This window comes from Anser brachyrhynchus (assembly GCF_964034855.1).
Source record: "Anser brachyrhynchus genome assembly, chromosome: 7".
Lineage (NCBI taxonomy): Eukaryota > Metazoa > Chordata > Aves > Anseriformes > Anatidae > Anser > Anser brachyrhynchus.
In genome coordinates this window covers 16,068,767-16,095,116 of record NC_137701.1, presented here as the reverse complement: position 1 = coordinate 16,095,116, position 26,350 = coordinate 16,068,767, and the positions used below count along the sequence as shown (strand labels likewise).

The 26,350-nt window shown below is 42.3% G+C and overlaps 2 protein-coding genes across 11 annotated transcripts in view; both read left to right on the top strand.

Moving 5' to 3' along the window:
* Window positions 1–384: 384 nt before the first annotated feature.
* Window positions 385–17,248, top strand: LOC308198293 (uncharacterized protein C2orf80). Its single transcript, XM_080600525.1, has 7 exons — window positions 385–2,534; window positions 3,668–3,749; window positions 4,276–4,358; window positions 4,493–4,580; window positions 5,003–5,080; window positions 9,506–9,593; window positions 10,164–17,248. The coding sequence occupies exons 1-7, from the start codon at window positions 2,494–2,496 to the stop codon at window positions 10,328–10,330; spliced, it is 627 nt and encodes a 208-aa protein (XP_080456651.1). The 5' UTR covers window positions 385–2,493; the 3' UTR covers window positions 10,331–17,248.
* An 8,900-nt stretch (window positions 17,249–26,148) lies between these two features.
* NBEAL1 (neurobeachin like 1) overlaps window positions 26,149–26,350 on the top strand; it is an 86,148-nt gene continuing 85,946 nt past the window's right edge. For 5 of the 10 annotated variants that reach the window (XR_013953770.1, XM_080600294.1, XM_080600301.1 and 2 more), the window contains exon 1: window positions 26,191–26,338. The gene's annotated coding sequence lies outside the window, so the exon portion shown is untranslated. Of the gene's footprint in view, window positions 26,339–26,350 lie in introns of all 10 variants that reach the window. The other 5 variants (XM_080600302.1, XM_080600296.1, XM_080600298.1 and 2 more) reach the window with 4 other exon arrangements.

The window sequence follows — 26,350 nt, the reverse complement described above, 5'->3', positions numbered from 1 at the left end:
CCACACCTGACAGTGTTTAAGAGACATTTGACCAATGCTCTTACTAATATGCTTTAACTTTTGGTTAGCCCTGAAGAGGTCAGGCAGTTGGACTAGATGAACTTTGAAGGTCCCTTCCAACTGTTACCATAAAAGTCGGTCAAAGAAACTCTCTAAGACTCAATTTGGAGTTTTAGAAAGCAGGCTGGACGTGCTGGACGTGCAGGGGATTGGATCCTCCACATAGTGTGTGTACCAAGTTGTTCAAACTATAGGGGTTATATGCAATCAAAACATAAATATTCATCAGACTTTTGTGAAATAGTTAACATATTCACCCGTAACTCATTAAACTATGTAAATGTCTTTGACACATGCATTTATTTCCATCAGTGGTCTTTTGGGGGTCTCTGGTGGTCATCGGTAGCCTTCCTCACTGTGTTCACTGGTTGAACCCAGTTCTTGTGCATGCTCAGGCTCTCGTTCTTTCTTATCGTACTGTTTCAGCTTAGGCATGCATATTGAGCTTAGTCGGTTACACATCCAAGGACATATGCATAGCATGACTTGCTCGCCTAATCTTCTTCTGACACATCCTCCAGGCCTGGATCATCTTGCCCTTACTTTGAGATACAAGTCTGTATTTTCTTACAGATGAAGCTGGTTAAGTAACACAAACCAAAGTTTCTAGCCTTCCTTCTAGTAACTAAACATGGTAAGGTTTGAACTATCTGCTAATAAAGCACTTCAAATCTGACTCTTGTTCTATCAAGGAAGAGACCATTTGTCCTTTTAGCTCAGTATCAAAACTGAACTATTCTATAAGGAATTTTTCTTTCAGTAATTTACATTTTAGTCCAAATTTGTTCATAACTTTCCAAGCACCTTTAAGTGTATCTTCAAGAAGTTGGCATTGCATATGAAGATGTTAAATATTTTAAGGGAATGTCATAAAGCAAAGCATCCAAATAGCCTGAAGAACAGCAGCTTACAGAAGTGCAGAGGTGATTTGCAATACAAACAAGACTGGTAAAAATGCTTTCTGCCTGCTGCCATGTCTGGCTGGAAGTGCCAAATGTGAATGGCAGCTCTTTGCAGTAGTCCTAGATCCTACTCCTACTACTATTTTATGTGGTATATGTTAATAAATTAGCTAATGCTAACATATTACCCTGTGCAAGACATGTCCTGTGTCCTTTGGAAGGACAACAGCAGAACTGAGTAGGTTATGTTGGGATTTCCTGCCTGTTAGAATTCTTCCTAATACTGTAAGCAAAAACATAATATTGATGAAAGAGCAACTAGTGTGATCCGTGCCATATACCATAGAACCTGTTTTAGTTTTTTCTCTGTTCCATAACCCTACCTCTACTGATAGCTTCTTTTACAAGCAATTAGATCCATCAGAAGAAGCAGTGAATGGTCTCAGCCTCTCTTGTCAGCAAGTCATCTATGTTTCCAACTAGCCACTCAACAGTGAAACTCAATTCCTAAAAGCGTAAAAGGATCATTTAACTTGAGGCTGGTAGTTCAACCTCAGGGTGCAGTTTTAACCTCTTTTCTGTGGGTGTTTTTTTTTTTTTCCATTTTAATTTGTCTCAGCTCAGCAGCATTGTTTCTAAGTAACAGGAGAAAGCTACAGTCCTGCATGAAGCCATAGCTTAATTTCCTTGGCACACACACTCAGTGGCAGAAGAAAGAAGGGAAGAGCCACATCAAGAGGGAAATGCACCTCAAATTTATCTGAAGTCAGAGAAGTTCCAAACCCAGATCCTGAAGCCTTTTACAAGAGTTGATACAGGTAGTGCCTAATTTCTTGTGTGCATGTAAAAGAGAATATGGGAATAATATTCAGTAACAGTGAGCTTACTAGGCATGTCATTAGTTTGTGTATTATGGAACAGAGAAGTAAAGCATGCACTTTGAGTTTACAATACATTGGTGGGCCAAGTGTGAGCTGCTCTTTTTGCTATGTCCTGTCAGGCCAGCTGTTACCTCATCTCTTCCAATCTGTCCTACTCCCAGTCCATTCAATGATATACAGCTAACTGCCTTTGTACCCCATAGATCTGATAATACACAGTGAGGAGTGCAAGCCATGTGCTAAACAACTCAGAATTGGCAGCAGGTTAATAGAATGCATTATGTGAAAGAACATACATCACTGTGATGGGGATGCAAGCAACCTGCTGGCTGACACTCAAGATAGATGTCCATATTAAATGGGCCTACCCTGCCTATTTGCCATTACCAAACTCCTTACCCTCTCTTTCAGCACTGTGAATGTTGTCTTCTCTTTCTTGATTAGGTTTTCTCTCAGTTTCTATTGCAGTCCTTCCTGGGAATTGGTTTTGGCCAGATTTTTGAAGTTAGTCTCCAAGTGTCCCATACTCTTTATCCCTAATTCAAGTTTTTTTCACTGACAAAAGCACTTGGTAGGACGCACTTCTCTTTCTCTCTCCTAGATCTCATTGAGCCACTTATATTACAGTGACAGCTAGAGTATCTTCAGTCATGGAAAGAAAACGCCTAAAGAAAGAGATTGAAAAACTCTTGTAAGTTGTAACTGCCCACAACTTCCTGCACTGCATTTGAGATAGAATTGTTTTCATCACAAAGAATTGTAATACCTAGCTGAATGATAGCTGTAAATCCTTTGTCTTCTTTTGCTGAAAAGCACAAACAGATCTCATCCAAGATGTAAGACGAGAGGAAATGGCTTTAATTTGTGCCAGGTGAGACTTAGGTTGGATATTAAGAAAAAAATTCTTCACTGGAAAGGTTGTAAAGTATTGGAACAGGCTGCCCAGGGAAGTAGTTGAGTCACCATCCCTACAGGTCTTCAAAAAATGTGTGGATGTAGTGCTTAGTGACATGGTTTAATGGTGGACTTGGCAGTGCTAGGTTACAGGTTGGACCAGATGATCTTAGAAGTCTTTTGCAATCTAAGTGATTCTGTGATCCTCTTTTTCTTGTATAGCCTACATGCAATCTGCAGTGTGAGAGGTCCTGACTGCATATGTGACAGTAGAGAGGTTCCAGCAGAGAACTTGCTCTGCGTAAGTGGGAGTGAGCAGGGAGATGCAGAGTTCCTCCCTTGCTGTGCAGTCAGTACACAGCCAGTGCAGCAACTGTCTGGAAGGGATCTCCTAGCTTAGGCAGCAGCATCTCATGCTCTTTGATTAAGGGGTGCCCAGCAGATAACTCTTAGGGAATGTAAGCAATGTTTCCTCTACTTCATGTAAGTCCCGTACCCATCTTCCCTAGGACTCCTTGCATGGATCAGTAGTACTCAGTCTGAAGTAAGGTTGCTGAATCAGGCCCCCTACAAGGGAGAAAACCAAGCATCAGTGAAGCATCTTTCAATCTCTTGCCTGTACAGTGAAACTCCTGTAAGCCCCCAGACTTCTAATATTTGACTCACATTTGTATTTCTTCCTATATTTTGGAGCTTTTCGGTAAGACAACAATGTGGTCGGACAGAAGCTAAGATTAGCAGCAGCAATGCATAACATTAACAGCTTTCCAAATTAGTATGGGTCTGTGAGGAGTCCTGCAGCAGGTTCCTAGCACTGACTTACAGCAAATTTAGTCCTGATTTTGCACTAGCTTTGGTGTCGTCCTACATTTCTCAAGCACTGGATTACTTAGAACCAGTTGTAATTCAAAGCTGTTTTCTTGCTTTAAGGGGAGATTATGTTGGCATCAGACTACAAGAAAATGGATTTGATCCAAGTGGACAAAGGCAGCCCACCTTTCTAGATGACATGGTAATGACCAGACTTCCTATTTCCTATCCTATTCCCTTTATCTGCAGGGCTACTGAAAACTCTAAAGGATGTCTGTTTGATACAGTTAATAACCTTTTCCTACAATGATCAGTAAAAGCTACTTACAGAGATGAGCTTCTAAAGAGATTGGCTGTGAACAGCATCCTAGATGTAACGTATCCAAGGTAATACAAGTTTTCACTGATTTTCCAGCAAGACAAAGCTCATCCACAGGGGTATTTGAAGAAGTTTAAGTCAGCTAAGCAAAGGTAGTTTTTCACAAACTAACCTGTCTGTAAATAGCAAAACATCTTTCAGCTAAGCTGAGGAAGTCCTCCTGTGGGTGTTTAAAACCCCTCAAATCTCAGCAAATGTTCTACAGGTGTACAGCTGGTAAGGTACCCAATTTAGCTGAGGCAATACTGGGCTACAGCTCACCTTCCCTACATTTCTCTGGTCTTTTTCTCATTGCCCAGTTAAACAATTAGAGTAGAAAAAAACACATGAAGCTCTTCTGTCTTTCCAGGTCCATTACAACTTAGCCTTCGCTGTTGCTATGCTGTGGTTATGTGACTTGGATGCTCAAACTGTACTGACAAGAGAGAAAATGTGAGTATTGCAAGGCTAAGATCCTAGTGTTGCAGTATGAAAATGGAATATAAGCAGCAGTGAATCAGGCCCAGGAATTCTTTGTGCTTTTATAACACCACACTAATAACCTTCTTGTTCAAAACATCATGCAGGAATTTGGCAGCTCGCAGCCGATACATGTATCCCAATCGAATTGAGAGAGAAGCTATGATATTATCTTCCTATGCTGGGATATTAATGGTAAGAAGGCAAGAAAGACAGCAAAATCTTTTTCTGTATGGCACTTGTCTAGAAACACTCTGTACCCTGAACGTCTTTGTTCATAGAAAACACAGTATACAGACAGTGCAGATATTACAAATCTGACTTTTTTTTAATCAGGTAGCCATTAAGCTTCACTCAGCCTTAGAAAACTGGATAGACAATTTCAGCAGGTGGCCTTATGCATTTGTGTAGGTTTCTTGTTGCACCCAAACACAAAATGGTGAGCAAATTTTAAGACCAGATCTCAATAGATTTGTACTAGCAATACAAAATGGTACTAGGAGTTGAGGTGAAAGCTGTTTCAGAAACCAAAGGAAAAGGATATCATGTAGATTTCACACATTAACTTCAAAAATTGCTTCTGAGAGCTGAACCACTCTCTTCATCTCTCTTCACAGAATAGCATTCCCATTGAAGAGATCTTTGAGATTTACAGCATGGGGCCTTCAGCAACACGATGGCAGAGCTCTGCAAATGTGAGTGATTTGCTGTTCTTTCAGCATCTCTTGTAGGGGGCTGAGTGAAGACCTCTCACCGGTAGTATAGTGCTTTGGGCTGGCATTCCAAGAATGCAATCCACACGTGACTCCATCATCTATCTTTACCTCTCAGCTGTGGACTGTTTTCCTTCCCACTCAGGCTAAATACTGTAGAATTATTCCCTTGTCTCATATCTGCCATCAGTGCTTAGATCTTTGCAGGCAGCCTTTCAGCATCACAACAAGGTGTAAAGCCATGTAAGGTTGCAGGTATCCACTGTGTACCTCAACTCTTCTGTCAGTCATGAGAGTGTGCGTCTCTTTCCTAATCTCTTAATCGCTTACAGATCATGCTATCTGGGACCTGCTATAGCTACTGTTTATCCCAGCTCTCCCATACTAATAAAGAGGGGATTTACTTCTATGAAAAAAAATTACTGTTAGACCAGCAGTGGTTAGAAATGTGGATGACAGCTGGCAACATCCTACAATAAGCTCTCACATCTCTATGTTAAGGCAGAGTATAAACATTAGAGATATTCAAGACAACAGGCTAGGATTGACATTGTGAATTTTATCTGAAGTTAGCACTTCCCATCTTCCTTTGTGGTTCTTGTCGATCTTCTCTGCAGATCCTTCATGATCTCATTGACTCATTTTTCCCCTATGTAAGCCGATAAATCTTCCTCCTAGGAAACTGTACTGTAGGTCTGAGATAACTAGGACAGAGATTAAATGACTTGCTCAAAGTCAGATAGTCTATCTGTGGTACAGCCGAATAGTCTCAGCTACTGTTTGCAGTTAAAAAGTCTCCAGAGAAGCAGGATATGTTTCCTTGCACACAGTGCTCTGACAACTTGGCCTGCTGTCAGCCCCTGCACCAGAGTTGTTTGGGTCTAGTCAGCTCTCAAGACAGGTGGCAGAATGTGTGCCTCCTGCATCCCTTTAGCTGACATTTCTGAGTGTATTTACATAAACAAAGGAATCCAATACTGTTTGAGACCTTCCAGCCCCATGCCAAGCAACTCAAAAACCCATGTAAGCAACCAAGCAACCAAAACTTCAGCAAGAGAACCATGTGGCACCTCAACTCAACTATTTTTAAGAAAAGAGTAGCAGCCCAAGGGGACGACATATAAGGAGACACTTTAGAGAGGTGTTCCTGGAAGGTGGCATCCCCTCGATGCCATGGCCTGTAGGTGACCCACAGCAGAGCAAAGACAGAAGCACTGAGGAGCAGATGAAACGTCAAGAAGTACAGAGAAGTGGTAAATGGAAACCATTTGCACGCAAGCCCAACCCATGCACCACCCATCACTTCACAGATGGAATTGGAACAGACTGAATGTAACCGTGAAAAAACAAGGGAAGCTGAGAAGAGGAAGGGGAGGAGAGGTTTTTGCTATATTTGATCTCTGGGGTTTGATTGCTTGATGCTTTCCTGATTGCACCACCACTGGGATCACAAATCTCTAGCAGCATGAGAGCTACTTCTAAAATCCCTACACCATCTTTTAATGTAATGAGTCACCCACTGCATGTTAGAATATTAGAATAATGTGCTTCTGGGTTTAGAGGTTTATGAAGGCTTTTTATTGACAAGCTTCTTTCTGGCTTAAATGCCTAGCTGACCAGACTTCACGGTTCCTTTCTGGCTTGTACACTGGTGTGGGACTTTGCCAGTGCACGACAAGCATCGACACATAAGAGCTCTGACTTCAGTAGCTGACCTCCAGGGAGATGTTTTTGTTCTTGAAAGGGTAGACGCAGCTTGTTTGGCTCTGCTGTGCATCTGCTGAAAATTATCGCCAGGCTACCAGAAAATGAAACTGTATTTGGTGCACACAAAACTGGGTAGAGCAAACAAACCTAACTGAGCAATCAGATGAATACCATAAAAAAATCAGTGAACAAAAAGAAGATACTTGCTTTAGCTTTGCTGATCAGATCGTATCTTGGTTCTGCACAGATTTCACCAGTTAAAACTCTTCAATCCTATCTTGCCCCAACATTAACACCTACACCAGTCTTAAAGGGGTAACTCATTCCCAAACACATTCAAAAGACTTTCAGCTTTGCTTGCACTAAACACCTTTCAGAACCTATCCCAAACTTTTTGACATCTGCTGCCCTTTAGGTCTGAGAATCCAAAGAATAGATACTAATTGAGTGCTGTTAAACAGCTCAGTGACTCCTAGCTTTGGCCATAGCAATGATAACAATGACAAGCTATTGGACCCTTCTCCCACCAACCTCCAGCCTAGCCTTGTGTGCTACGAGCAGTGAAGTCTCCCACTGAATAGAGACATATTTAGATTCTATAATATTTGTGCCTTTTAAAAACGTTGGATAGTAAACTCATGTTGTTCGCCCCCTTTTGATCTTGCAATAGCAAACTAGCTCCAGCCTTCTCTTTGGACATAGCAAAAAGCTGAACTATTCACCTCACACCTTACAGTATTCTAGGGAGAGGTGGAAAAAGGGCAGTCCAATTACTCACGAACATCCACATGTAATCCAGCTTTTGTGGCTTTGGCATAATACTTTATAGAGGAGCAGTCCTACTAGCATACTCTAATTACTGATAATTAGAAGTGGGAAAGGAAGACAGGTCCAAGGAGATACAGCTTGCTTCAAAAGTGCCGTGTTTGTGTTCAGAACAAGTCTCTCTAGATACAAATCTTTATTCATACAAGTAGTTACCCCTTAAAAATAGTGTATTATAAACTTTAATTCATGACTCAAGTCAAAAATATTCTGTATGGCCCAGACATTAACAAAAGAGCAGTTCTGTTGGAATATGTAGGATTCCTTTTCAGTGACAGTTCATTAAGCAACAATTAAAAACTGCTGTGGAATTGTTATCAGACCGTATTAGACGATCCACATGTAATTTGGAGTTTCTGGTACACACAACGTCTTGCTTGGCTTTAATATTAATGATGGACTGCCACCTGGCGTCCAGAAAGGGCTACAGCTACACTCTAGCTCACAATTGCATGCATCAGAACAGCCGAGGCCATAACCTTTGTTGAATATTCTCATGGCAAGAACTGGAAGTGCCACTACATGCCACTTGGGGGCATTTCACAGCCTGTTTGTTGAGATGACAAATTTTCCCCTCAGCTTCTGGGTTAAGCATATGGATCAGCTCTCCCTCCTTTTTCTGCGAGCATTACACTGTATATCTTTTCTCTCATGGTCACTATAGGCCAGAACCCTTTTCTCTAGTAATTTCCAACCCAGGATATTTTTAGAAGTCACCCTTTTAAGTGCACACTACACACTGCAGAGGAGTGACGTTTTCTTGTAAATTTTCCAGCTACTCATGCTGTTTCCCATGGTGGTTTTTTTTCCGCCTCTTTGATTTATATTCTGATATTATGCAAACAGAGACAAAGAACAGAAATAGTTTCTGTTCATCTCGTGTTACTGTGCACTTGCCTAAATCCTACCCCTTGTGGACTCAGGGATACTTCCTTGGTAGTGACCAGGTAGCAAAGTTACAAAGTTTTCTCAAGATGAAGATAAGCCATTGTTATCAGGATCACCAGTTCCTATTTCAGCCAACAACGTTGCTTAATTTTAAGTATGGGCTTAAGCTCATTCCTACGCTGAGAATGGAACTGAAATGTTTTGCTGAATTTGAAGACTAAGTGTAGTTCATTTTCCAAAGCCCTAATTAGTTTAGGTGGTTAAATCTACTGTTTTCATTAACAGTAGCTCTTGGAAGACAACTTACGCCTCCTTAAGAGTTCAAAAGTCAAAGAACTGGAACGCAGCCATCTCAAAATTCTGTTTGTTCATCTCAGATTATCTTCCCCCACATTTCCCATCAAAACCAAGTAATGGAGATTCCTATTATCCCCCATCACTTCTGAAGCCTTGACTTAGGTCTCCTCAAAAAATCAAGCACCAGCTTTACTAAGATACATAGATACTTATGGAGCTTAAGTCACATCCTAGTGGGATTTAGGAACCAGAAGATTTATGATTCATGTGCAGGGACATCCCAGGCTGAGAAAGATACGATGATAGCCATAACAACTGCCTGCTGCTTCTCAGAGTTTCTCACCCCACTGTCCAGACATTTCAGCAGCTCAGCTGCTCATGTGGCAGCTGCCACTAGGATATTATGGTAGACCACAATCCCTATGCTATTCCAGTATGTGCAGGGCTATAAACTGCAGCAGTTCATCTACTGTGTGGACAACTGAGATGCTTGTGCAGCAGGGTTGGGCACTTCAAGAAGCTGGGTGGGCCAAGCAGTCAGACCAGACACTGCCAGCAAAGCTGTCCTCATTTGTCCATCAGGGCTCTGAAGCAGTTGTCTTACTTTCAGCTGACCACACAGCAGAGTGCACCCATTTGGCTTGGCACAGAGTTTCTGCAGATATACTGATCTGTGAATTGTCCTTCCAGGACCACTGGATTCAACCTTTCAAGCTCTCCCTGCATCCCTTTGCCATGCTGACTGCCCCCAAAGCTGCAGAGTACACCAGGAGGCACAGTGAGTACATTTCACCCCAACTCCCAGGAGGCCAGGGCAGGGGGACATGGGGTAGCTGCACCTGGCCCAGCAGTGCCACCAAGCTGGGGCCTGCTAAGCTCCAGCAGCTGCACATGGAAATGAAAGTAAACCTTGGTCTGTGCCTGTTCTTTTGGGTGTGGGAGGGTACAGGCATTTTCCCCTTGTAACTTAGAAATAACATCTAGCTCAGGCTCCTGAAGTCCATGACAATTGCAAGAGGGGTATTTTCCTCAACTTCAGATAAACAGTAAGATTGTAGGACCAGCCTTCATAACTGATCATCACTGGTTTGTTCTTAATCTTGGACTGACATTAGGACATTTGCATAGGTCAGTTATGCTACTGGCCAGTGAAAGAGCTACGCCCCCCCCATCTCTACTGCTTCTCCTGATGCAACTGAAGTGAGAGAAACTCTAGTGCCATTAGGGAATTTGAAGTGGAACTCTTCACCTTCAACCATGTATCACAACTGATCCCATAGAATAGGTCTGTATAACACCCTGTGGGCACTTTATAAGCCCAAGATGATGCAAGGCTCTTTCTCCCAAGGCATCAAGTACCAGAGAACAGCAGCAAATCAAAGAACCGACCCTCATACAGCATGGAGAGCTGAAAAGGACAGCAAGCAACTGGTTGGCAAAGTACAACAGGAGAACTGGAACAAGTCAGCAAACCAGTTTTGCAACAGCAGGGCTGGATTTGACGAAGTTGAATAAGCCCCGACTTCAGTGTGCACCACATGTCACACAGCAGGAGGGAAGCTGATCTGCCACACAGTCCCCATCTCTCCTCATGGATTCAGCCCCACATGCTGTGCTTTCATTTATTAACATTTGCATCCCACAGCAAGCTACAGAAGCAGAACAAGGAGCCTCTCCAGAGAAGCCTGGACCAGATTTGAAAGCAAAGAATGCAAGGGAAGCAAATATGCAAAGACCCAGACTGCATGTACCTCACTCAGCTCTAAGTGAACAAGTGAACTAATTAGTGTCTTCTAGCTTGGCACTGGTAATGCATTTATGTTTTTAATATCTTAGTCATCATTCCTTCCTTTCCACTCATCATGTACCTAAGACACATTTTCTCTTCCCATAGCTCCCTCTCTCCTGCTTCTCTGACTGCATTGGAAGCTTAAATTTTCCCAGTGCACTCCTACTGCTTCTCAACCCACCATGCTATTTTTACAGAGCCAAAGAGAGGATGCAGCACTTCAGAGGCAGGAATTATACATTTTCCCTTTTCTACAGTGCTGTGCAACTCCCACTCATGATCCAGAGTGGGACAGGAATAAGCATCCCTGCATGTGACATAGGGGTTGTACCTATTAGGATGATCCTATTTTCTTCAGTTGTCCCCTTTAACCATCCTTTCTTATTTTCTTAAAGGACTCAGCTACAAAGAGAAAGCTTCTTCCTGCAGTGCCAGTGCAGCACTGAAGCCTGTCTTCCATTGTTTATAGGTCTCTAATGGTTTGGCTTACATCCATGACATGCAGCCCAAAAACACTCCTTGAACACTCTTCCTAGATGGACTGTCACAACCATCATCCTTGTACTACCTCCACCTTGGGATAAGATTTGGGCGCCCATCATTTCCTCTCCATATCCCTCCCTTCCTCTGACTGGAAGCCTGGGCACATTGCTTTCAGGGCTCTGTAGGGCAGTAGAAGTATTAAATTAAGGAGTGTTAAACACACCACTGCTGAGAGGTGCATTTAACACTCACTGCAGGGTACAGAGACTCCATAAGAGCTTTTTACATATAAGAATGACAGAATTAAAGACTCCCAGCTACTTCTAGCCAGGTGATATCCATCCAAAGTAGGGTCACATACTGTACAACTGCATTAACCCATAGCTTAGAGATGGTCCTATATCCTAATGCAGAAATACTAAAGAAAAATAACCAATAAACACTTGGAAAGCAAAAACATTTTTATTCTTATGCCTGTTGATTCTCAGACACTGAGTCTATTTACAGAGATGCCAAGAGACAGCACTGCACAAGAAAACCTGGCAATAGTTACACTGAATCAGAAGTTCCAGTGTTCTTTTAGAAGTTCTCAGACTCAAAGCCTTGTTTCAACTCATCAGGTGCAGTTCTTCCTTTTTTTTTTTTTTAAGAAAAACCATGTATCACAAGTTTCCTTTTAAGACAAATCTAAAGTAGTTGCTGTAAACACCAGTCCTCTCACTTCTAAACTGCCCATAGACTTCAGCATAGCATGGTACATTCAAAAATTACAAATTAACTAGTAAGTTTTTGTGCTGACATTGATGGGGCTTCTCAGTCATACCATGCCTTTCTCAACTTTCTCTTCAAGCCATCTGAATCAAAATTCAAGGCCTAAGAGATTCAGATCAGGAGGCTAGAAGGGACTTCAGATCATCAGCAATATTGTCCTCCCTAACACAGGAAGCCAGCAAGTCTTAACCCACAAATTTCTGCAGCATTGGCTGCTTTGGCCTGGCTGGTTCACCCTGCAGGAAGCAGGATTTCCAGAACTCACTGTCCAGTCCCACTTAGCAGCTTCTGCCTCTTCATGGCCCACATTCACTGCCGGGACAGGCCTGCCCTGTCACACTCAGCACAGGCTCATCCCAGGCACTCAGGGCATCCATCAGCTTCTAAACGGACTTCTGTTTTCCCTGCAAATAAGGTCAGTAGAGCAGTAGGCAGCAGCTAGTGCCAGGACCTGAGCAAAATTAATCCCAACTCAAACAGCACCAGTCTGATCCCTTGAAAGGCAAAAACTGTGCTTCGAAATGAGGTCAATACAAGAAGGGAGGGGTATTACTGAGGGGTACTGATGTGAGCACAAGTAGCAGAACAATGGAAGGGGGGTGGTTAAGATTAAACAGCTAGAAAGAGAGCTTAACATCTTGTGACTGATTTCTGTTCACTGACCTGCAATAAACAAGACTTTAACAAATAAATAGGTCATTAGCTGTTTTATTACAACACTGTCTTTGCTATTAGATCACTGCCATGAACTTCACTTTTCAATGGCTAGTATTTCCTGCTTGTTACAGAAGAGCCTGTTGGAGTTAGCAGGAGGAAGCAACAGGATAACCAACATATTCAGTAGCACAGGACTATGCACTTGCAAAAGACAGACAGCAACAAGAACAAACACTGGAGTCAAAGCAATGAGAGATTCAGGTTTACTCCATCTGTCCAAAACAATGTTGTGGTAAATGAGGCTGTCTCCACAAGAGGAGTTACACTTGGAAGATTCAGCTTCTCTGCTGTGTTTTCCATAGTTAACCATGGCCAGAGGTGCTCAAAATAAGAATTAGCCCACACCAGCTCCAAGAAGGAACTTGTTTGTAGCAAAGTAGAGTCAGAGGACACCAACTGCCAATTTCTACAGACTGTCACCCGGTCAGATGTCATGGAAGTGATCTGCAAGTTACTTGCACATTGCCAGTGCTAAACATAGTCAGTTCACATGAAGCAAGTATGTGCCATGGCTGCCAAAGTCAGCTGTGGCCAGACTTTGTGGCCTTCCCTGGGGACTTGCATTAACATTCATTGCTCAAAGAATGCTGCTGTGCAATCCATGCAGCAATAAAGATGAATGATGTACAGGAACTCTTAAAAATCTATCCACCAGTTTGCCATACACAAGGGATTACACTTCGAAATAACGGTGTTGCTTCAAACCACCAAGCCAACTTTGCACTACATTTTCATACTGGTTATTTCTTACATGCTCACATTGCCCATTGCCAGTTCAGCTGAGTCCAGGTCAGCAATCCAGACTGCACACAAAATAAAAGAAAAATCAAGCTCTAAGTGTACTTACTGTAATAGTAACAATATACCAAGTCAAGTACCACAGCTGTCAAGCAAACACCACAAGGCTATGAGCAACAGAAATCCAAGAGGATCAAGGCAGAATGTCTGAGGCAACTCAGAAAGCTCAAAAGAATAGGGCTGAATATACTAAAGAGGACATATAACCTGTTTGGAAACAGTGAGTGCACATTATACCCTGTCATTTAATTGGGATACAGTTAAAAAGAACAGCAATTAAGTGGTTTGTAATGGAAGGATATGAGGGGGAAGATTCACTCAGAACTGGGCAGATGACAACTTTCATACCTTGTGTCATTGGTGAACTTGAGATTCAGGCCCAAACTCGTGTTATGGGATTCAGACGCAAATCCTTAACAAGAGCTGAGAGGAAACAACCTATGCCAAAAGTGAGATAGCATTCCCCCCACCCCAGAAGATACCTCTTTCCTTTCTTGCCACAGCACTGAAAGCCCTTTTCTTTGGCCTGAAACCTTGTAAGCAAAGCTGTACTCCTGTGTCTCCCAGACCTTTCCCTGCATCCACAAATGCTTATTTGTTCCATTGGAGGTGGAGACTATGTACTTGCAAACAGAGCTCTTAAATAAATTAGATCTACAAAGGTGCATGCCAAGTTAGCTGACAAATCATGTTGACAAGGTCTTCACATGCTTGAATGAGTTTTCCCAAACATGTAAGATCGTAACTCTGTTTTTGGAGTATAGTAGTTTTCTTTTGATCTTAAGTCTCACCTACTGGTGTTATAAAACATTTATATAACCAGCTTTGCATATTCCATGACATAGCCTGTTTTTAAAGAGCCTAAGATCTAGGTTCAAGGAACTGATAATCATAGAACTAGTCAAGGTTTGATCCAGCCCCACATCAAACAAACAAGAAAAAGTGACAGAAAAAGCTCCAAAAGGAAGGAATAAAGTTTTCCATAACATAATAGCTCTGCTTTAGTGCTAAAGAACAATCCTTTCTGGTTCCAGATAGAGAGCAACTCAAGTTTAACGTAGCTATCTTCTCTTGATTTTCTAAAGTAAACTTTCACAGAAAAGATTTACAGCATCAGCAACTAATTCAGATATATTGATAAACATCTAATAGAACCCTTTGAGTTGTTCCTACGTTTGATGTAGCAATCTCTGTAGTTTTCACGGATGCAACAGTTAACCACACACCATGAAGAAACAAACATTTTTCATTGCTATTTCCTTGTAACACATGGCTATGTTAGAAATCTGTACACAATAAAAGAGAAGGCAAAAGCCACCACTGCTCAAGATGGAGACACGTGACAAAATGGAAGCTGAGTTCCTCTCCTGCTCTCAGAAAAAAAGACAACCACCACAGAACAAATTTAGACAAAGGTGTGAGGAAAAGAGATATAACAGACCTAGGAACTGCTCAGGTCCACCAAGTTTGATGGCTTTTCAGAAAAGGAGGTACTATAAAGAAGAAATTCTTAGACACCCCTGTTGGGTCAGTGATGTGAAGTAGTTGATCCCAGCTCAAAGCATAGCGGCTCTACAGTTATACAGTAATTCCCTTACACACAGCATCAGCAAATGAAAAAAAAAAGCCCCATGTGGTAAATGCAACGAACACCGTAACTGAAGCAAAAAAAACATGAGATCTCCCCAGAGCTTAAAATGGGCCCTTGTGCTACATTTTGCAGACGCAGTAGCAGGACTATGGTATATAAAAGCAACCACAGTGTTTGCTCACAACTCTCAGCTTTCACCTCAGCAAACTGCCAAAACAGGAGAGGTAGTGGAAGACCCAGGATGCCAGTACCCTGCTCTGAGACATACTAGGATGGACTATGAATCTTTGCAAGAGTTTATATCACTTTTTTTTTTTAAATGAAGACCAGAGCTTCTGGGGCTAGTGCTATGAATGCAGCAATGACCACCCTGACCTACAGCTCCATGTGAAACAATACAACTGCATCAGGGTGGAAAAAGACAGCTGGATGACTTACAAGAAGCCCAATTACTCAAGATATCAGTACTTTAAGACAGGGAGACTATCCTGACTTCCAGAAGTGGTTCAGTCTCAGCAGCTCCATCAGGTTTTGCCATGTAATACTACAAGTGAGTTCTCCTTGACAGCCTATCAGTTTGAAAAAATCTGGTTTACCCTTTAAGGATATAGTTACACACACTCCAGGCAACGTTCAGGAATACAGTGCAAAATTTCATTGGTGAGGAAGGAAATAAGCTGTTTAATATCAGTGCTATTTCCAGGGCCTGCTCATACTTTGGAGATGCTTAAAGAAAGCCGAGTGACTATCACCAAGTAAAGAATGTTTTATATTGCATAGAGAACATCTAGCAGCACCAGGCATTGTAAAGTTCTGCTGTGGGATGGTGTGCACAGCTTGCTCATGACCACAGTCTGCTCAATTTAATCATTTTATGCTAGGAAAGCTATACCCATTCCAAATCTGACTTAATATGTTTTGTGTCATTGAATCATAACAAAGAATTAATACTTGTTAAAGTACTTCTGCTGCTCTGGGTAATGCTGTATAGTATATCTTACTAACTACAGAAGTACTCTACATACCCATGCTTCACATAGCTCTGCAGTTTGACGCCTGACAATTGCCTGCACACTGGTATATAAAGGGAGCATATAGAAAAACATGGTAGATGTGTTTTAGTAGCACAGTTCTGAGATGGCCACATTATTTATGGCTGGTCATGAGTAACCAATGCAGATCATCTCAAAAATCATATAAATACATTTTCTCCTATAGCTAATATATACACATAAGCTATACAGATATAAAAGGAATGTTCCTTTTACTTATATATTTTTTCCTTATAAACCCCACTGTTTTCAATCAAAACATCCTCCATTTATTTCCTACCATACCTATGACCATGTCCCTTTGCTGGCAACTCCTGAACCCCACGTGGTTAAGAATTAGACCCCCTCACTGAGCTTCAAAAGAGATCTCCTAGCAATTCCCTGTCTCCAGACTAAAGCACAGTTTCTCAGAAATGCACATAATAGCTGGGAAAATTATGCTCTTCTGTATGTCTCACTTGTTCAGTAATGAGAAAGTTAATTTCCAGTCTTTCATACATTTCTGCGATGTTTGCCACTGCAAAAATGTTTCCCATAATATTTAGCTTTATGAAATAGGCAGGTTCCAAGGTCAAATGAACTCACTGATGCTTGCCCATCAGTCCCAGACTACACCCCTCTCCCTGAGACCTACTCCCTCACTGTTTTAGATGATTCTTGAATCTTGTATGAGATGCCCAACTTCAGGCTGAAACCTGGCAAATACAAAAGATTCCTTGGGTAGGGTGCAGTAAATGCCAAAGTTGCTCTTTGCGGAGGTTGGTTGACTTGCACCGAGTTATTGCTCCCATGCTAAGTAAACAGTGAATGCATTCCAAAATGCTTGTTCAAACTAATGCTCCTTCAATACTACTAATGAATAATAGCTGTGCCGTCCAGAGTGAAATCTGATTTCTTTTGCCTTTCTAGAGGGAAAGGGGAATACCTACAGAAACAATAATAATTATCCAGCTTCTTCAGAGTACACTAAATGTTAAAGGTCCAACTGCATATTGCTAACCAGACTCCATAGAACTGGCATCCATTCCTAGATCAAAACTTGTAAAATTGAGCAAAAATTTAGATGAAAGAATCAGACCTTCCATTAATAGTTGTATCCAATGATGTACTGAAGAGGAAAAGGACAGAAGGATGAAGTGGAACACAGAACAAAGTGAACACTGTATTTGGCATCAAATTCTTTACACCACGTGGTACAAACAAGCTGCTCTGTGCTACCACTAGTCCAGCAACGCTTACCACTCTGATCCCAGCTGTGCTTAGTTTCCTCCAGAAATTATTTTAACTCCTTAAATCACACCACCTATATAAAGCACCTTTCAGTGAGCCTGTACTTCATGACCTAAACGATTAGCTGGTGTCAGTCACCCTGCCTCTACCAACTTCAGAGCTGCACTGATCTGCTTCGGCAGGAGATCCAGCCAAATCCCTCAGTTGCCAGGCTATTCGGCATGCAAAAGGAATGACATAAGCATACCAGAGTGGATTAGAAACAGGACCACATCCTGTTGTGCTGGGGAAAGTCTACTGCAGCATTAATTATCCTTCAGATAATTACATATATGCTTACTAATCATCTGAATTCTGTGCCAGCAGGCACTCTGTGCAGTAATGAATGAGAGCCGTCATAAAATATAACAAAACAGTTAAGAGATTTCACATCTTAATAACATACCATCTCTAATTTGGCTAGTAGGGTCTAAATATCCCCTGCTCCCCTCCAAGTGACTTTCAGGCATAGTTAGAGATATACTGATCCTCTTTATCAAAGTGCTGGAGACTTGGAAAGAGAAAGCAGTAGAGAGAACTGAACTATCAGGACACCCTATAACTTTATCTACATCTTTAATTTTAAGTCATTTCATCTGGCCTTTAAATGGTTGGCTTTTATTTGTTTTACTTGGTAAACATTCAGTTAATTGAGTCCTTGAATAAAGCCAAGCAACTTCTACAGCAGTGAGGCAGACTGCTTAAAATTCATATTTCAACTTGCTGTAGCAGAGGCTTCATTTATCCATTGTCTCACACTCAAATACAACCCATTAGCAATAATAACCTGATAGTGAGCCTCAGAAACCTTCCCCTGGCAACACTGAGGAGAAAAATAGTATCTTACCCTTCTCTTCCTTTCTTTTGTACATGGAACACTCTGTCCTCCTGCCTGCCCTTCCTTATTGCACGAAGTAGGTTGTCCAGCTGACACAATCATCTGGTTTGCAGAACACCATTCTTTAGCCAGAGAGAAATGGAGCATGAACTATTCAGCTCTCAAGGCAGAGGTTTGAAAAAGTGTTTCCTCTTGTTCACAAATGCTGATTATTGTGCATTTGTATGAACTGCAAACAGGCGTGCCACCATGCTTGGGTTAATATACTAACCCAGGTTTGCAAAATAACAGTAGTTCAAGCACAGTATCTACTTGCCTGCTCAGAATCAAAATGTTTCCTTTGCCTTCAGCAAGACTAAAATTAAGAAAAACAGACTAGCTCTGCAGATGGCAATTACAATATGCTGATGTACTCCAACAAAGTATCTAGCTCCATTAATGCAATTGAGAAACATGGCCCTGTAGTGATGTGTAGGCTACACATTGGCATTCATTTTGGCAAAGGCAAGAATGAACAGAAGTGTGTTACTCAGTGATCAGAGGGATAGTCAGGGTGTCTGGATTCTTGACTGCCCTGTCCTACAGTTTTCAGAGTAAATAACTCAAATTCTCCACCTGAAACAGAATACCTGGTTTTCAAGAAGCACTGAGAGGTTTTACTTGCTTTTGTTTGCAAACGCTCAGAGAATATCAAGCAGACATTAAGCAAAGAAAAAGGGTGCTAGAGAGGGAGAGGAGTACTGGCAATTCACAGACAGCATCCAAGTTTTTGTCAACAAGTCTTCTGAGTTTACATAAGCTTATTTTATGGTTGGTAGAAGGCACTACAGTTGCTGGCCTGCAGGGTGTTTTCTCTAGCTTACACTGAGTGCTTTTGCACCCCAGAAAAACCTCAAATCTCCATGTAAAAAACAGCTGTCACAACAACATACCAGTTGAGGGCAGTTGGAAGATGTGAATAACCAGGCTCCTCACATCACAGATACTGTTTGACTAAAGATATTTTGGCTGAAGCCTAAGATTAACCCACAGGTTCTGAAGGCTGTTGAAAACCAGGAGCTTTTATTAGCACACTGTGATAACTGTTTTACAGCATCATCCCTGGGAATCCATATGCTTTAGAAAGCCTTTGTCTCATATAATCAAGGAAAACGGAGAGATTAAAAATAAAGTGACATGAGGCAATTCAGGCACAGCAGTTCCAACACTTTCTCTTGCACATGTTCCCATCAGTAAAACAGTGGAAATATCACTTGACTTACCCTTTAGCTCTGATCCTCTGCTTACCGACAGTTACAAAGTTGGTACCCCACAATCTACTGTTATTGCCTTTTGTTTAGAGAAAGCCAACGGAGAGGAAAACACATCTATTCCCTTTAGAGAGAAAAAAATAATCTTTTATCCTATTCCTTTGGATGCAGCACTGTGCATTTTCTATAAAGGACTGCTAAATCCTGCAAGCTCAAGTCTTACAACTGAGCCCTGGCAAAAATGGCAAAAGGTATGAACAGCAAGTGAACGGAGCACTGACAAACCACCTAGTCTATGTATAGCTCCTTGGGGATAAGCGTGTTTGCAAACAGTTTAGCAGTCTGTCAAGATATTATAGAGGAAATGCCAAATGTTAGTTTCGTTACCTAGGCCTTTTATAACTTGACTTGAAGAAAGGCTTTAGTGTACTTAGAAGCTTTCAAATGCAGAAATATTGTTTTAATTTTTGTCTGGTTTTCCTTTGAGTTTGTCAGCTGCTGAAAGAGACCTAAACCTTCATCTATTTTTATACTTCTAAGATGTACAGGAAAATAAGGTTGAAGTACTGTATTTCACACAAATGTGATATCACAAGACAATGCCACTCGATTTAAGTTTCTCTAATTCAATTTCACTGCTACTAAAACACAGCTGCCCAATAAGACCTAGAGTGCTCAATGATTAACTTGGTTTGGTCACAATGGTCTTGTTTTGTTCCTGCATTGTTAGAAGAGATCAAAACTTGAGCACAGTACAGATGTAGGAGAACTAATTCCTTTATTTCTAAACTGCATGCTAGCTCAATTGTAGTGGTCTCAACTAGTCCCCACTTGTGCTTCCTGCCCTCCTGCAACTCTTCCAAAGCAGCTGCAGTCCTCCCACCAGAGCAGAAAGGACCCACGATAATGCTGCTTTACATATTAAGGCCAAGTTAAATTTATTCCTGCTAAACTGACTTTTCTTCACATACCAGTGGCTATTCACTGCTGTGTTACTAGCATCCAGAATGCACCTGCAAACTGCTTCTTGACATCCCATGCATCCACATTTGGATTTGCCTTTGCAGCCCCAGGAGCACAGCCAGCTACAGCCCTATGAGAGGAATGACTTCAGAGGCAGGATGCTAGAGTTCATGAGTGACTGCCCTTCTCTGCAAGAGAACAACTCGGGGGACATCCTGTCTCATCACATCCCTAAAGGAAGGTGGTTTTTTTTTTTTATGAACAGCCAGAGTTCCAGGAACTGCAGCACCTCCTGTGGTCTGGCACATACAGGCAATTCAGTGACTGGGGCACCATGACTGCCAGAGTTGGATCCTTCCAGCCAACATTGGACATTTCCTAATCAGCACTTTCTTAAGCTACACTCCTCTGAGTAGTGCCATTAGTGCTTTATTAAGGCCAAGGAGTTCTAGAGCCTACGTGGGGTAGGCTCCTATTTCTTGCAATGCTTTTAAGCCTTCAACTGAAAGCCCAGCAGAGTCAGAAACTGTCTGGTGACTGTGGTGGGCTTCAGAACCTGTCCTTGCTTTACTGGTAGGAGCAGTCACCCTGCAGCCATTGGAAGTGAGCCAATACTGAGTAACACTCAAGTACAGAGGAAATATACATCTAAAACTGCCAAGCTGAATTTTTATCTGCAGTCTCAAATCAATTTAAAAATAGCACCTCTGAAGAAAAGTACTTTTTCAGACCTTAGTGGAAAAAATGAAATACATTCTTAATTTATGATCAGGAAAATATATCAACAAATCCTACCTGTAACTGAGCCCATGGTACCAACTCCATGCTTGAGTTTACTATAGGGTATACTTTACATCTTAAAGGGCCCCATAAGAGCTATGCTATTCTCAAAAACAGCTCGAGTAGTAAGTTCATAGTTTCATCACAGAGGTACCTCCCAGCAACCTTTCAGCAGTAACACTAGGTCTCTGACTTCAGACAGAGAGAAGCATTTGCAGTATTTGCAATATTTACCAATAAACATTATTTCTGTCAATGACTATTTGCAACTCTACTGATATCAAAATAAATTTCAGTTGTTTAATCACTTCTTCATGATGAGAAAAGTCATGGTGCTCAACAGTTCCTGCTGCCATTTGACATCAAGTCAGGCAGTTCTGTGCAGGACTGCAGAGCTCTCATTTCCTGATGAGGGCTTACAGTATGCTCCTTTGTTTAGCCAGGACCTCACACTGTTCATAGGCATGAACTCATGCTGACCCTCAGTAGCAGGGAGAAGGAGTAGCTTTCCCTAGGGTCTCAGGTCAGAATCAAGAAGAGAGACCCATTATGCTAGGAGTCTACAATCCATTCAGTATGCAGGTGGGCCCCTAGAAGTCTCACACATACTTTAACAACACTCTGTTTACACAACACTGCAGGATCTTTTAAAACTCTGCTTTCCAGTTTTACAACACCGGCCATCATTCAGGTCTGTATGCCCTTTCTGTGTCCAAAGTTTGTTTAGCAGAGCCCTTGGAGGATTCACAAGGGCCCAGGGCAGGTTTCACACCCCACTCAGAGTAAGGTACTGTGATGCAGCCAACATCCCTGCTTCTGGGAGACCACAACACTAATGTCTTGTAAAAACACCACCTTCAGCAGCATTGGAGCTTTCCTGAGCCCATTTACCTTCAGTTGCTTCCCATAATATGGATCCTTCCCAAGCCAAGAGGAAGTTAGCCTGCCAGAGGGCCCACAGGCTGTAAGTTTCTTTAGCTCATATTCTCCAAACAGCCTTACCCTGCCAGCGGAGAAGGTAAGGAGTCCACACAGATTGCCACAGACAGCCAATACCTACACATTCTCAACCCCTGACAGCTGCTGTGTTTTTTCTATTTGTTTGGTTTTGGCACTAAATGTTTTCAGGAGTCATGCTAGACCTCCTAAGCACTGCAATATAATGAAATCATTTTTTAAATGACTTCTTAACTAAACCAGAATGATCTGACATGTAAGCATGGTAGTGTTACTGAGCACTGGCAATAATATGGTGGATACAAAGAGGTGGTTTTCTTTGAGTGAGAAGCCAGTTTTGATGGAGAATAGCCTCTGTTATTGCATACTAACTAACTAGGTACCATACACGAGAACACTCCCAGCACAACTTCAGATTTAAGGCCTCCGGTAGAGAAGCCCCGATACAGAAAAGGAGCAGAAGAGATCAAACTACTGCCTGGGCCTTTACAACAGGAGAATTCATTATATTGAAGGCCCCCTAGGGAAGCAAGCTGAAAGTACAGAGAACAAAACCACCATGGTTCCAGGCAATCCTGGGGTAAATTCCTTCCTGAAATTAAGTCTGGTGAATGTTTTATACCTGAATACATAAAAGCAGAGCAACCAGGGGCAAAAAGGACTTAATGCTATTAGCTAGATCATCACTTCCCACATATAGCTATGGCCAGTCTCCAACATTTGGAAAGAAAGCAACTAAAATCCTTCGATGTTAGCTTATGTATCAAGGGGCAAACAAATTCCTTCCCATTTCCAAATCTTGCAAACAATTAAAGATTCCTAAACTACCTGGGGCACAACATGTACATGGTGACAGAGGGAAGACTGAATGCTGATTAATTTTGCTACCTTACCCATTGCAACAAGTGCACACAGTTTGTGTCATCATAGGCAGAGAAACTCAAGCGAAGCCAGCATCATGCTACCCTCTGCAAACCACCATCTCGGAGGCCTTGGCATCTTGCAAGGGCCAGCATGCTCCTTTCCGATAGCCACCCTACTTTGCAATCCCAGGTTAATTGGATCTGAGTGCCTAGAAAGTAGGATTCACAAATACTTATTTCTTTACATATAGTAAAAGGTATTTTGGTAGTGTGAGATTTACACTTCGCTATCAAGACTACTTACAATATAAGGATTACTCTCTGTTTCTTCGCAAGGCTCTGTGGCTAAAGAACAATGGAAAAGTTGAGAGGCAGGCCCATTTCTGAGCACATTTCACATCTCAATTGTTAGCATTTTATTAGTAAACAAAATATCAGTCTTAAGACATTAAGTAAAATCTCAGATAAAAGCTCTGCCAAAGATTTTATCTTCCTTCTTCTGCTGACCAAAGGCATGATCTTAGCAGAAGCCTTAGTAGGAAACCTGTTTGATTTTATCTGAAAGTCAGTATGAACTACTTCATTTGCTTCTAGAGAGGAAAAAAAACCTTTAACATAATGATAACATTACTGTAAGATGTCTGTTCTTTGTTGGTTTCATCAGCTTCAGAGATTGCTGGGTTCAAAGCTGCAAACAAATACAGCCAGTTCTCACTGATACTCTTCTTGATCTCAAATTATTGCCTTCTTCCCTATCTACATCCTTCTCTCTACCTATTCTATTAACTAAACTTGCTAACTGACAAGTTCAGTGCATAGTAAGGCACTAATACACACCTACTGAAAAAGATATAAGGTACAAAACCACAAGCAAAGAACAGAGTGTGATAAAAACCACTGTTGTAAACAGACACGTACCACAAGACAGCAGCTCAGGGACAGCGAAGCACCAATGAACACCGCTTACCTGGCTGCTTAAAGTTCATGAAGCAATTAGTATGTAATTATAGAAGTGAGGATGATAAAAAGTCAGTCAAGCAATAAAAAGTTTGCAATTAGCTTTCACAAATATATTATTCCATAAGTACTCACACTTTAAAGTATACATTAATATGTGGTAACTTCTTTTTTTTTTTAAAGTCTTTGTCCATTCTTTGACTTTTATAATCCTAGCTAGATCTTCCCAAATATAAGCATGAGGAAGTTGCTAAAAAGTATACTAGACCTACAGGGATGAAACCGTAGCCCACTTTTCTCCACACAACTCTCTCATTTTTGTACCCTGATAAAGAACTCATTATAGAGTTAGTGAATACAGAATGCCAACCCCAACCAAATGCCTGTACCAAAAGGAGAAACTAGGAGTCATTACCTAGACCCATTAGATTAACTACACTACTGCAGCTCTAGCAGAGTGGAAAATGGCTGCTTTATAGTCTGTGAGCATCCCAATTAGATGGGTGGAAGTACTTAATAAGGCAGGTGTCTCACATTTTTATTAGTGTGTGAGTCTGTTGCTTCATTGAAGCCTACTGCTGTATTTCTTCTGCATGTGGGAACAACTATTATCACTTGCAAAAGTTAGTAATACAAGAAAATAGAGCAATAACTCAAAGAGAGTTTGAGTTTCTATTTAGTTTTACATAGGCCTCAACTTCTCAAAGGAAGCAAGTTGTGAGGAAAGTTTGAAATAAGTTTTTGTTTATTCTAGAAATAACTCTAAGAAGATGAAATAACTCTTAAATGTCAAAGCATGTTACAAAGAGCTTGCTTTTCACCTCATTACTGTGGAAGGACAAATAATACTGACTTGTGTTTACTCCAGAGGCAAAGCAGGTTGGCTGACAGGGAGGAGCTGCCAGCAGTAACTCAAGCCCTGGGGTAAGTCCTCCATGGAGGAGGTGGGATGTCCCCCCCTTCCTGGAGGCTGCCCTTGGGCAGGGGTCTGAGGTGCTTTAAGCACAGCAGACCCTGCTCTAGAGACAGTGCTGGACTCTGAACTTGTTTTTTTCTTGACTGAAAAAAAAAATCACATAGCAGTCTCAAGGTGGGAGAGTATTGTGACTAGCAGTGAGTACCAGAACACATGTATCACACAACTAAATATAATTTTAGTGTTGTTTCTTTCTTTTTTTTTTTTTTTTGTCAGTGTCCTTCCACCTATGCCAGGAACTATGTTCAGATGTTGCAGGAAAATATACTTCTTCTACACCTGCACTACTGATTGGCATGGCCTAACACTGAGCACCGATCAGTTCTGAAATGTTTACAGGGAAACTTCACCGATTTTCTTAAAGAAAAAAAAAAAAAAAGATATGTGCAGGGATTGATCCCAAACTGTCTGTGCTCTTGGTAACATATATCCAGCTCTAGCAATTTTTTTATACATCAGATGATACAACTACACTGCATGATCAATGAATACCTTTGCAGGGGGTTTCCAAACACAACGTGAACCATTACAGAGGTGTGGAAATCCCCTACAGAGGAATTGACTATGCAGTGAATGGCGAGTTCTGCTTCAAGTGAAGCTGCCATAGATTTACCTGGGTGAGAAGAACGGGTGGCAGGAGTAGAATTGAAGCCCTGGGATCGTAGGGATGGGATTCTCCTGGCAGAACACAGGGAAAAAAATGCTGCCCTTAGAAAATGTCTCCTTAGAGCTGCCTTTCCCTGATTTATTTCCAGTCTCAATTTCTGAGGGAGCAGATGGATGGAGGGGTGCCCGTGTGCCTCACTGTCCCGGGGGATCCCTCTAGCAGCACTGGAAGTGTCATATTATGGAAACAGCACGCAGGAAAAGCCCTTTGCTCGTGTCCTGCCTTGGGTTGTTCAGCGCACTGTTGACATGCTTGAGAAAGGCCACACCAGTAAGCAGAAGGAAGTCTTTTCACAATTCTTTTAGAAATCTGACATTTTAGGAGTGCTCTCTTAGTCCTACGCAAGCTCTGCGTATGAGGTACGGGCCGCTATGAAGCAGCAGCAGGTTTCACGTATACATCCCCTCACTCCTGGGGCTGTGCAGGCAGATCTCGGCGCAGCACACACACTCGGGCTGGACAGCCGCGACCCGTCCGAAGGCCAGGGGCTGCCTGCGTAGCCCCGCAACCCCCTGCCTCTCCTCAGCAGCGGGCCGCCGGGCGAACCGCGGCGGTCGGCCCCGGGCGCTCCGCCCGCTGAGAGGCTGTGCCCGGCCGCCGCAGCCAAGATGGCGGCCGCGCGCTGCCCGCCCCCCGGCGGCGGCCCGGGGCGTGTGCCGGAATGCGGGCGGGGCGGGCGATGTGGCGAGGCCCGGCCCCCTCCGCCGCCCGGCGTTGCCCGGCCGCCCCCCGCCGTGGCCCGGGTAGGCTGCGGGGAGAGGCCGCGGAGGTGCGGGGTGAGCCGGGAGAAGTCGGGGGCGCGGTAGGTGGCGGC